Genomic DNA, 13224 nt, shown 5'->3' on the forward strand with positions numbered 1-13224 from the left:
TTATTGAATAAAAACATATCGAATTTAAGGTATGATTCCACCCATTAAGTCTTATTTATTTATAACTTTAACAGATCTTATGTACACGTGTACAACAATTAAATATAATCACTTTTATGTGGAAGGACACATAGAGATTCAACGGTGTGACCCAGGGAACAAACCCAGTCACTCTTACCATCTCAGCTAACCCCTAGTGGTACCCTTTGAGAACCCTTATAGATTGCGCACAAGCACAACCTATGTTTCCCAATTCGTTGCTACTAGTCCAAACCATGAACCAATACAAAGCAAACCAATTTGTGGTGTGATTTATATTGGATTCGTAAAATCAAGAGAACCACGAATCCACCAAATTTTGGTTGTGTTTCGTTCAACAACCAAATAATTTTTCATTGTCCATATTTAAAATTTGAATTATTGTATTTATAACTTGTATACTTAAATCATATATATGCACAAGCGAACCAAACTGCCAACCGATCTATGAAACAAAAGCGAAGCAAGAAACGAATTATCACTACCAACCCCCTACAAACAGAGTTCATTCTAGAATGGCAGACCCGAACCCGAATTCAAACCGAGCTAACCAAGTAACATAGAGCACAACTTTCTACTAATAGATGATGTTTGGATGCAGAGCTACTACTAACCTACTAGGTCTATAAAATGGAGAAGGGTTAAACAACGCACAAAAGATCTTGTATCCAAATCCATGATATTGGAATCCATATGGAACCAATCGCATAAGAGTTGGAATGGATTCGGATCCAGCTCTCAACATTTGTAATCAAATCCGGTTTGATAAATAGCTAATGTATATATAATTGAATGGACATGATTCCTTAAACTAATCCAAAAGATGATGATACACTTGCAACCTATACCATATAATTTATATTTTCACATGGTGTTGGATCGGGTCCTTATCGGATCCAAAACTTCCATCCAGATTCCAGACCATGCGTTTTTCAGATCGGATTTTGGATCTGATTCTATCCATTGCAGCCCTATTTTACAGACTCAGATTGCAAAATCAATTAACCTGACTTTTTGGAATAAGGCTTTGATGAAGATCCATTCACCACCATTGCAATTCTAAATCACAACATAACATTCGGAAGACTACACGGCCGTCTTTACACTCTTATGCAAAAGCCGAAAACTAACAAAGAAAAGAAAAAAATTAAGCACAACTAATGTTTCATGCCAGCAGGATTCAATGCCTCAATCCTCAACTACTCTACGCCACTATACACGAAAACCGGATTCCAAAGGAGAAAGGTGATTGGAGATGGATATCCAGCCATGCCAATCGAAATAGAAACTTGGATAAGTTAACAAAGAAATGTTTGGGTTGCTTGGAATACCTTTATTCAAATTCAACACGGCAAAAATGTTCGATAAAAAGACGTTCATTTAGAGTAGCATGGACTCTGGGTTCTCAATGTAGCCTTTAAATGCTTTTAACCATTCAGCACCAACAGCACCTAAAGAACAAGTAACATGAAGGAAAAAAATTAGGGCTGTTGAGATTTGCTTTACTAAGATAAATAACAACTTTATATATCTGAGCTACATACCATCAATTACACGATGATCACAGCTCAGTGTAACTGCCATAAACGAAGCGAAGTTGTATTGATCGGGACCAGCACCGGGCACTACCCTTTTCTCAGCTGCCCAAAACCAAGTGTGACAATCAGGAAAAAAGAAATCTAACATAAGAGACCGGCTATTATGGATATAGTAAATGTCTGCCATAGTGAACCTTACCTGACCCAACAGCGAGAATACCGGACTGAGGAGGATTGATTATAGCACAGAATTGTTTGATTCCAAATGGTCCTCCCAAGTTTGACACAGTAAATGTGCCTCCCTGTAAATTAACTCCATTATGATTTGCTGATCGTATGAAGTTGCTAAACTATTATCTATTACTATAACGAATTTACTAGGGTTTGACACAGACTGGCTTCATTGTCCACAATTAGAAGCCTCTCTCTACATTAAAGGACAACTCCTGCAAAGGCTCTAAGATTTATTTGAATCTCAAACATAATCTTGTAATTTAACTATAAAGACCATTCTACCCTTGCACATATATATATATATATATGGGGAGCGTTCAAGGGACATAAGTAAAAACATATGTAAAAACAATCATTTTTCAAAATATGGGTTAGAAGTTTTGGATTGAGCTGATTTTTTTGTGGGGATGATCTCTATGATGAGAAGATCATCCTCACAAAAAATCAGCTCAATATGAACTTTCTAACCCCATCAAAAGTGATTTAGAATGTGGACCATCGATTTTTACTACTTTTGATGGATTTTGAAGTGTTTCAGATTAGGCTGATTTTTAGTGAGGATGATATTCTCATCACAGAGATCATCCTCACAAAAAACAGCTCAATCTGAAACTTCTAACCCATATTTTGAAAAATGATTGTTTTTACATATGTTTTTACTTATGTCACTTGAACACCCCCCATATATATATATATATATATATTGTAAAGCACATGCTTGCATGATTTCAAAACTCGATTTGATGTCTCATCTCATTCATGGATGAGACTGAGTTGTCTCTGACAATTCAACTCTTCTAGGACGAGAAAAAACCATTTAACTCAGATTATACTTATTCATATATGTGTATATATATATATATATATATATGGGTCCCGTTCAGCAACAAACATTTTGGCAAAACATTTTTCAAAACATGGGTTAGAGGTTTTGGAATGGGCTGATTTTGGTGAAGATGATCTCTACGGTGAGGAGATCATCCTCACCAAAAATCAGCCATTCCAAAAACTTCTAGCCCCAGTTTACAAGTTGAAAAATCGTGGACCATCCATTTTTTGTAAATCATTTTGATGGGGTTAGAAGTTTGGGAATGAGTTGATTTTTGGTGATGATGATCTCCTCACCGTAGAGATACTCCTCACAAAAAATCAGTCCATTCCAAACCCTCTAACCCATGTTTTGAAAAATGTTTTGCTAAAAATGTTTGCCAAATGTTTGTTGCTGAACATATCCCTATATATATATATATATTATATATATATATAGATATATATATATATGAATAAGTAAGTATAATCCAACACCTTTTTTTCTTTCAATAAATACCCCTATTCATTGTCTATTAGTGAAAAAAAATAGGAGTATGTTGGTCTTTTACATAATAAATGCTTGTTTGCATTGATTGTCAAATCATTTATTCCAAACAAGACATTTAATTCTAAAGATTAAATGCCCTTAACATTTCTTATGTGAGAGACAAGTATCTATTATGTAAATAAGCATTTATTGTGTAAAAAGACTAATATAACCTTTTATTTTTCACTATATACATAAAATAATTATAATTTTTTTTAGAAAATAAGGTCGATTAGAGGATGTTTGATCATAAAATCATATTTTATTTAGATAATAAATATTTAAATTTAAAAAAAAAATTAATTTCAATTAAAATATACAAAATCCCAGTTGACTCTGACGAGTTGTACTGACTTGACCGAGGTTTTCAAAATATCGTCCAAGTCATTTCGTTTGTCTCACGAGAATTTACACATGTGAGACATCTTGTCTATCCATCTCGTTCATGGACGATACCTAGATGACTCGGGCGAGTCCACCAACCAGTAATTTTATAATAGCAATCCTAAAAGCATCCACTCACCTCATAATCTGCTGGTTTCAGGCTATTTTCTTTCGCTTTTTGTGCCAAATGTTTGACTTCTTCAGAGATTGTAGATAACCCCTTCTTGTCAGCATCCTATGAACAAATAATGGGAATCTCACGATGTCATATAGCTTACCATGGAACTAAAAAAACACATGAAGTCTTTTAAGGATATTAAACTGATGGCATCACCCACCCTGATAACAGGAACAAATAGTCCATTTTCTGTCTGAACAGCAACATTGATATTCACATTGTGGTACCTAAAATCAGTAGCCAGAGTAAATTGTTACTATAAGTGTCATATAGCCGCATTTAAGTATACTGCATATTGTTTATACTCACTGGCGGATGTAATCGTTTGTCCAAGAACTGTTACATTGAGGAACCTTGCGAAGAGCCAAAGCTGCAGCCTGCAAATGTTGTTCAACAGTTACACTTCAGAGAATCTTGGGAGGGGTTTTATGGATGGGTTGGTGTTTTTCTTTTGTTTTTTTTTCTTTGGGGGTGGGGGACATGAAAGTGAGTTGGGATTGGTAGACTCATGAAAGTGAACTCATATGTTCACACACGATCCTGACCATGTATATGTGAGATCCAATGGTTGAGTTTATCGTAAAGATCTGTAATATATTCTCGAGATCCATCTTTTATCCCAACCGTTGGATCTCACACATTCATGGTCAGGATTGTGCGTAAACATGAGTTCATTTTTCATGAGTCTACGGATCCTAACCATGGAGAAAACACACGATCTGTAATATATATAGGGTCCCGTTCAACACCCTACACTTTACCCTACGTGTTTTGTCCTACATGGGTTAGAAGTTTTGGAATAGGCTGATTTTTGGTGAGGATGATCTCTATGGTGAGGAGATCATCCTCACCAAAAATCAGCCCATTCCAAAACTTCTAACCCATCAAAAATGGTTTACAAAAAATGGACGGTCCACGATTTTTCAACTTGTAAACATGGGGCTAGAAATTTCGGAATGAGCTGATTTTTGGTGAGGAAGATCTTCTAACCGTAGAGATCATCCTCACCAAAAATCAGCCCATTCCAAAACTTCTAACCCATGTAGGACAAAACATGTTGGGCAAATTGTTGGGTAAATGGTTGGGTGCTGAACATTTCCCATATCTATATATATATATATATATATATATATATATATATATATATATATATATATATATATATATATATAGGGTTAGGATCCCTTAACTCGTAAAGAATGACTCATGGAGAAAACACACGAACCCAACCGTTTAAATACAAAATTCAATGGTTGATATTTATTATCGGGATAAGTATCTCCGAGATATTTGTTATCAAGATACGCATAAATCTCAACTGTTGGATTATGTATCTAAATGGTTGGGATCATGTGTTTTTACACGAGTCAACGGATCCCAACCCATATATACATGTACAAAATCAAACATTGTGCCAAACATTTTTCAATATACAGACCATGATTAAATCAGCCCATCCCAAAACTTACAACCCCATCAAAAGTGGCTTACAAAAATTAGACGGACCACGATTTTTCAACTTGTAAACTGGGGTTAGAAGTTTGGTGGAGAGATCATTCTCACAAGATATCAGCCCATTCCGAAACCTCTAACCCAAATATTGAAAAATGCTTGGCACAATGTTTGTATATGGCCCTTGAACCTGCCCATATGTGTATATAGGGGAGCGTTTGGAGGCCCTATAGAGAGCGAAACATTTTTCAATATATGGGTTAGAAGTTCAGAATGGGGTGATTTGTATGGTGAGGAGATCATCCTCACAAAAAATCAGTCCATTCTGAAACTCCTAACCCTAGTTTACAAGTTGAAGAATCGCGGACCGTTAACTATTTGTAAACCACTTTTGATGGGGTTAGAAGTTTCAAAATGGGCTAATTTTTTGTGAGGGCGATCTCCTCACCATAGAGATCATCCTCGCAAAAAATCAGCCCATTCCGAAACTTCTAGCCCATATATTGAAAAATGTTTGGCACAATGTTTGTCTCTATTTAGGGCATCTGAACGCTTCCCATACATATATGTCAAACATATCATACTAATCATTTACCATCGTGCCATAACTAAGGCAAAAAAACAAATTAAATAAAATGGTCAGCTTCATCAATCTCGCGTTTGTGTTTTACCTCTAAAGGGCATGCTTTCTGATGCATTGTAACTTGAAATTCTCACAGAATTAATATGAAGATAGCATACCTTTATTACAAGATCATTGACGGATATCCGCTTCCCACCTGAAGCTTCTTGTAGGGAATTAAGCTGGTTACGCAAGCTGTCACAAGAAAAATGAGTATTTAATGCCAATAGCCATTCAGAACAGTCTATATGACAATAACAGAGAAATCACATATAATTTTTTGTTTAGGGAATGGGGCAAACTGATACGCACTCCATGAGTTTATCAACACAGGATTCCACTGTTAAATAATAATGAGGAATAGTTTGTTTCGAGAGCAGTAGGCGTGAAGCCGTGACCTGTCAAGAAGTCAAGAACGAATATAAGATAGAGCTTGATTGTTGCTAAAAAATACAATGGAGAAGCTCCAAATGTAATTACTTTTCTTATCTGAGAAAGTGGGAGGTCTGTATAATCTAAAGTTGCTGGTGGTGGTGCATCCTTGGCCTTGGAGACTGGTGCTGAGGCACCCTTCCCACCAGAAGCTACATCATTAAGGAAAAAACCCAAATAAGTGCCTAAAGAAATTTTGAAAAAAGAAAACCATGATCACTTATAATAATCAATTATCCAATAATCAATTGCAAATGAATGAAATGGTACTTCAAAAAGATAAATAAATAAATAAAATAAGACACAGTCAGCATATCCCCTCGAAGACAAAGGAAAGAAAATTTATCAGAATATTGACAAAAACCAAATGATGAAATGAATCAAAAATAGCCTTGGAGCAACCTACTGAAGAAGCATATAACAAAAAAAATATACCCAAGTAATCTTCAATATCGGCCTTCACAATGCGCCCATCAGGACCAGTTCCTTTGATGCTTGAAAGAGGCACCTACATCCAAATAAGAAAATGATAAACATTCTCCTAGAACAAATAAAATTTCATTGTTTATTAGTGAATAGCACCAAGAAATGAATCTTATTCACAATTAACACATTGAATTAGAATATTTCTGTTGGAGCAAATGTAACGACTAACATTGTGATCTTCTGCCAATTTTCTAGCAAGAGGACTTGCAAAAAGGCGATCTCCCGATTGAGAAGCTTCATCGGTCTTTGAAATCTTTGGCTCATCTGCACTGATAGAAACAGGTTCCGCAACCTCCTTCTTGGGTGGGGTAGGATCAGATGACTCTTTAACTCCATCATCAGAACCCGAAGATGAAGGTGTGTAATCTGCGAACTTTGCAATATCATCCTCTTCTTCCACCGTTATGGCAATCACCTAATTAAGGGATACAAGATGAGATCCCAATTATAATAACAACTAACAACCAAGTCAAACTTAGCACTTTAAAACTTGTAACCATTTGTAAATACAATAATATGTTTATACAAGTAAAGGTCCTATAATATGTATGGTTCATTGGACGTGCTTTGGAATTACAATAATTCCTATGAACCAAGATCTGTAACCATTAAATACACATAAAACGGAGAAATAAATGAATAGGTAGTGTTGTTTGTGGATATAACAACTAAAGAAGAATGGTGCCAAAAAAGTAGAATGTACAGAGGCTACAATATCAATGAAGACAATAAAATAGGGAAGAATAACAAATAAACGAATCTTGTTTTCCAGTTGTTTTTTGCCCCTTTTTTCTTCTTTTGTTTTTTTCATTAACAGAGATCATGACATGTGTTTCATGAAACTTTAATATTATTTTAACATTTTAGACAAGAAAGACCAAAATTCAATACTAGATCTATTAATCATCAGTTAGGCCATCTAAATACCACCAAAATAAACCTTCACCGAAGTAGTGTAAAGCAGGGATCACAGATTGAAGACCCAATGAATAAATGGGCGCACAAAATAGTAAATATGAAAAATAGCGCAGTTTTAAGAGTAACCAGAGGAATTTTGGTCCAAAACACTACACAAAAGAAGAGGAAATTAAACCCCTAATCTCATGCCCCTCCATTGAAGTTCCCAGCTTCAGCGGTTTGAGGGCCGAAAGTTCCGGCCATGGTAACTTCCTTCATTTGGTCTGCCCAGCTTTTTCTCTTTAAAGTTTCTTACTGCTTCCCTTCCTCAGTTTTTCTGTGTTTCTGTGTTGGCAGATCAGGGCTTTTAGGAAAGGATTCTATGGTGTCTGGCTTCTTTTGCTGTGTGTTTGACATTTGGAAGCCGAGGAATTATCAGGCATTTGATGGAAATGGGCATTTCACTTCAGGAAGTTGTCATTAGTTTGTTGGGTTATCAATTTTTCTAGTGCATAGTGTTCAATGAGTTGAAGGGTGTCTTCTTCGAAGACTTTCTGTTATGGTGGGATTTTCTTCGTAGAGAGGGAGAGTAGCTTGGAGCCGTGTTGTTACTTCTTTCCTATTTTCTTTGTTCTTTGCATCTTGTAAGGTCTTCTCAACCTCGGCCCCTTTGTTCTTAATAAATTTGTCAAATTAATTAAAAAGAAAAACAGGCAGTATCAAAAGAGAAATATGAAAGGCACGTAAATGTGTGATTAGAATTTTCACAAATGAAAACAAAGAAACCAGAGGGCAACATACCAAATGAAAACATGATACAGGATGAAAGAAATACCTCTCCAACTTTTATTTCTTTTGCCCCATCACCATGGATTATCTTAGCAACATAACCTTCTTCCATACATTCCATCTCAACTGTTGCTTTATCCTTAGAAAAAGTAGACATAAGTGTCAGTTTTATCTAACCATGATAAATGCATGGAGCAGATCGGTTACCATACAACAGAATTTGAACTAAGAAAAAAGCAAGACCCTACTGTTTCAACTTCACATAGTACTTCACCAGGAGAAACTTTATCCCCCACTTTCTTCAACCACCGTGCAATGTTACCCTGAACGTCATAAAAGAATCATTTAATCAGAAAAGGTAACATGGGACTTGATGAGTGGTCCAAATGCTCACACATGCAGAAGGTTAAATACCTCAGTCATTGTAGGAGAAAGTGATGGCATTCCAATCTCTTGGTGTGGAGGAAGCCCTGAAACCATATTTACCAAATAATACTCAGTTATTTGGGTGATCTACTACTACCCAAAAAACTTGGATGATCACACTGCACCATTATGGAAATAAAAATAAGAGTATAGTGGTAGACATCTGACCCGAAAATCATCATAAATTATAAGAGAAAAAAGAAGTATTATTAATGGCCTCCCCAGATGAATGAATTCCAAAAAGAAAATAAATATGTGTGAACTATATCATAAAGAAAAAAGATCTTATCAATCAAGAAAAATGAAAATCTAATGTTATGTCCCTGCACCTTATGCTTGAAACAAATCAAAACAAAACTATGAAAAATAACTGGCAGTTTTTCAATGCCACATGGCTAAGTGGAAAAAACCAAGCCCCATTAGACACTACTAATGAAAGTATTTACACCCACTCCCATACCCACACCCATATACTAGAGAAAAGGGTTACTCACTTTCATATTCCACGAATTATAATTGTAGAGTTAACAAGTATCTAAAAGTTCGAACAAAAGAAACAAGATAAGCAATCCCTTCACCGTTTGTCAATAAGAAGGCAGCATTAATATCTTGAGGTTACATGCTCATGTAATACTATGGTGATAACACTGAGTTTGCAGATGAACTCAAGCAACACTAGAGCAATGTTTTAGGCTACATTACCCAATTCCAAACCACAAACTGGTACAAACCGAACAGTTCACGATACGATTCGGATTGGTTTCATAAAATCAAGTGAACCACAAACCCACCAAATTTTAATTGGGATCGGTGAACCAAACCAAATTTATTATGTTTTTTTTTTTCATTGTTTATATAATTATATTTAGAATTTGGATTATTATATTAATCTGTTTCTATTTAACTTAGAAGTTTTTAACAATATAATTGTACTTATAACTAGTCTACTTAATCATATATATGTACAAGTGAACCAAGGTAGAAAACCGATTTAGGGAACCAAAGTAAACCAAGATATAATTATCTCTGCCTACCCCTATGAACCAGGTTCACTTTAGAGTGGGGAACCATGAACCCAAATTTGAACCAACAAACCAAGTAATATAGGTTTTAGGTAGTATCCAATACCTTGAACGTTTGAAGCGTTTGTTGAATATTGAGGTTGCCAAATGAGAAGGGAAGATTTTTATGTCAGAAAGAAAGAATTGGATCATGACCATGAAACTAGTGAGCTCAAGCTAGATTAGGGATAATAGTAAGAGGATCCAAAGATGTATGAAAGATTGGTGAAGAGGCCGATTTACTTTATTCTTATTAGACCTGATTTGACAAATGCAGCAAGTAGTGTGAACCATTTCATGCAAGCTCTTTAAATCTTTTACTTAGATTTGCATAGAAGTACAATATATCAAGAATTCAAGATGTCTCCAGAACAAGGAGATACTATGCACCCAAGTTACACCTAAAGATCTCTACCAAATCCGTAACTTTTTTCAGGTGGCACGGGTAGGATATAGACAGATAAAACTCAAATCTATGACACATGTGTTGGTGATATATTAATTATAATTCTAAAGTGATAAACAATTAGTTGTAGACAACCATGCAGAAACATCTCTGGCATGCTTTTACTGTACATAAATAATCAATAACACACATCATACACAATAGGGCTATAATTCACATTCTTTAAGTGCAGATAAAAAGATTGTAATAGAGTAACCAAACCATACCTGAATCTGTCGCAAAACTTCTCTTCGAGAATGCCTGTGAGCTGATGAGGAGCAAAAAATATATATTTTTATATACTTAAACATCAAAGGTTATTGAAAGATGGCATAGTGAGGCCAGAACAAACCATGGGAAACTATTGTTGAACACAGAGTGAACAATTGGATTGCTAGTTCTGGTTGGCGTTCTTGATAAGTTGCTCTTGACTTCCCCTAGCAAATATGTCTAAACAAAGTATAACTTTGGCTCTTAGTGCAGATGATGGAAAAAAATTTAGCTTAAATGATGAAGCAACGGCAGAGAGACAAACAGAAGAGAAATGTACAAATAGAAGGAAAATAGTAAGGGTAAAATCACTGCAAAGATATCAAAATTTTCTCTCTACAACTGCAGTTGAATTTGTTGATTGCCTCCAGAGGAGCTTACCTCTCTCTTTCCAGACAAATAACCAGGTCGACGAATCTTTAATAGATCTGAAAATTAACAAAATCTACTTAAAACACGAGAATCCACACTTAGTGAAACAGTCAATATGCAAATTGATCAATCCCCACAATGCAAAATTCAATGTTGTGCAAAAAAAAGTACTGACCCACTACATTTAAATATAAGATCTGTAGAGGAAATTAGATCTCTAAACATATTGATTTCTCTTTTTTTTATTGGAAACTCAACACATATTGATCAATTACTCACCCTCTCCTTTATTGATGGAAGGGCAACCCTCCTTAGAAAACCAACGAACAAGAATGGCAGGCTCATTTCGTAGTATGTTGCGAGCATTCCTCAGCTGAAAAACACAAATTTCAACACAAATTAACTCATAAAAAGTAGTATCAAAACACAACACTCTCAAAGCAGACAAGAGATAGTAAAAAAAGATGTGAGAGATTTGTCAAAATGTGCCAAAATCGATAGCATGGAAAAGAAATAGCTAAAGAAAAGCCAGAGAAGCTATTTTATGGGACAAAGTATGAGACTCTAAATTCTAACCTAGAAAAAGAAACATAGGAAAAGAAAGTCAGTAAAATAAGTATCAATTGACAATGACACTTACCCTGATCTGAACTAGAAGAAGGGGAAAGAGAGAGAGAGAGAGAGAATTTGCAACGAAAGGATTAAAAAGTAAATAAATGAGGCGTTCATTGAATAAATCTTCACTAACCCTAGAAAGTGTGCTTACAAATATACCAATTCTTTTAACAAATATTTCAAAATTTACACTGGTACCATAGACAATAACATTTAAAATGTAATAATAAAATCCCAATATCCAAAAGTGTATCAAAGATTCAAAGCTTTAACTTTAGAAATCATCAACAAGATTCTTCCAATTAATAAATTCTAAAACCATGTTGCTTGCTTACATGGGTACAGTTTCAAGTGTTCATTACAATAGGTCGTGGTACTTAGAACCAAAACACCAATAAAGAGGATGTGGTAGCCGCCATGCCACATCTATCCTTCATCCACTTTTCTCAGCAATCTTTAATAACATTTATAAAGTTGGATATGGGTATCTTACAAAAGAGGAGACAAAAAGATGCCTCCTAATCATAGTGAAAAATTCAGGGTTCGGAAATAATTCGGCAAATGAAAGCTTCGGAAAAAATTGGGAAAACATAGGATAGTTTTTTATTTTATTTTAAAAAAGTGTAAAAATGTAAACATATGTATTTCATATATTAAATGATAAAATAATACTCTAAATATGGTAAAAATAAAATTTGTCGGTATTAAAAGAAAACGGTCGATTAACCGTATTTTTTGAATAATCAGCGATTTTTTAAAAAACTTTGCAACTTTTCGAAAAGTTGGTGGTTTAATCAACAATAATTAAAATCATGAATTGATCAAGATATTTTCAAACCAAAAAAAAAAAAATCAGTGATTTTTGTCACTATGCTCCTAATATGCATTTAGGACAATGATCCTACACTCCATACTCCACACAGAGGCCCCAAGGTCTCCCATCCAAAAGTAGCCTAAGTTAGAATGAACCTAATCAAAGTAGTATTTTTTTTTTTTCCTTTTCAGTTTGACAACAGCCATTTTCTTGTCATTTTTCGTCACAATCATAACCTAGCAAACACCAACGATTAAATTGTTGATCAAACAATACCAAGTACAGTAAATATATATATATATATAGGTAAACAATCCTAGCGTGTTATGAACTAGGTTTCTTAATTTCTCATTTTCTTTCAATTAAAGTCCATTATTAATCCAACAAATAACGAAATCAGGTTAGCAATTCGAAATGAGTTCCCTTTATGGATCAAACAGTGTAAATAATCGATCAAAAAACAAAGTTCTGGGGAAAGATTATTTTCTTCTGAAATTTAACAAATTTACAGTTAAAATTATCATAAATGTTGTAAGATTACAACAACAACAACAACAAAAACAAAAACAACAACAAATTAAAAAGGAGAAACTAAGAACGAATTTGAAGGATCGAATACCTTTCTAGAGTGGCGCAACAAATGAGATGCGTAAGTCATGATTTTGCTGATCTCAAACCAAAACAATTACAGATCTCTTGCTCTGATTCGATCGCAAGTCGAAGAATTCAAGAACCCTATAATCGTTGAAGGTGGATCGCACAATTTCCCTACCTAAACAGAGAGAGAATGGCGATTGGCGAGGGCATCAGCTG

The 13224-nt window shown here is 34.8% G+C and overlaps 1 protein-coding gene across 1 annotated transcript; it reads right to left on the minus strand.

Annotated features, from left to right (window-relative positions):
- Positions 1 to 1036: 1036 nt before the first annotated feature.
- LOC147388471 (dihydrolipoyllysine-residue acetyltransferase component 2 of pyruvate dehydrogenase complex, mitochondrial-like) lies at positions 1037 to 13224 on the minus strand. Its single transcript, XM_086418073.1, has 19 exons — positions 13031 to 13224; positions 11262 to 11355; positions 10992 to 11038; positions 10693 to 10790; positions 10568 to 10608; positions 8823 to 8878; positions 8657 to 8731; positions 8455 to 8547; positions 6892 to 7137; positions 6672 to 6744; positions 6285 to 6388; positions 6117 to 6202; positions 5924 to 5999; positions 4040 to 4107; positions 3891 to 3957; positions 3692 to 3787; positions 1777 to 1879; positions 1584 to 1679; positions 1037 to 1490 (listed from the first exon to the last, which is right to left on the minus strand). The coding sequence occupies exons 1-19, from the start codon at positions 13067 to 13069 to the stop codon at positions 1420 to 1422; spliced, it is 1629 nt and encodes a 542-aa protein (XP_086274199.1). The 5' UTR covers positions 13070 to 13224; the 3' UTR covers positions 1037 to 1419.

The sequence above is a fragment of the Akebia trifoliata genome, chromosome 12 (genome assembly GCF_017979445.1).
Source record: "Akebia trifoliata isolate Shusen 1 chromosome 12, ASM1797944v1, whole genome shotgun sequence".
Lineage (NCBI taxonomy): Eukaryota > Viridiplantae > Streptophyta > Magnoliopsida > Ranunculales > Lardizabalaceae > Akebia > Akebia trifoliata.

Excerpts from the sequence above, each read along its gene's own strand:
- LOC147388471 (XM_086418073.1), bottom strand. The coding sequence starts at position 13,069 with ATGACTTACGCATCTCATTTGTTGCGCCACTCTAGAAAG. Across the intron at positions 11,039-11,261 it reads TTCCATCAATAAAGGAGAGG|ATCTATTAAAGATTCGTCGA; the intron begins GTGAGTAATTGA and ends GTTAATTTTCAG. Across the intron at positions 1,491-1,583 it reads TGATCATCGTGTAATTGATG|GTGCTGTTGGTGCTGAATGG; the intron begins GTATGTAGCTCA and ends CTTGTTCTTTAG.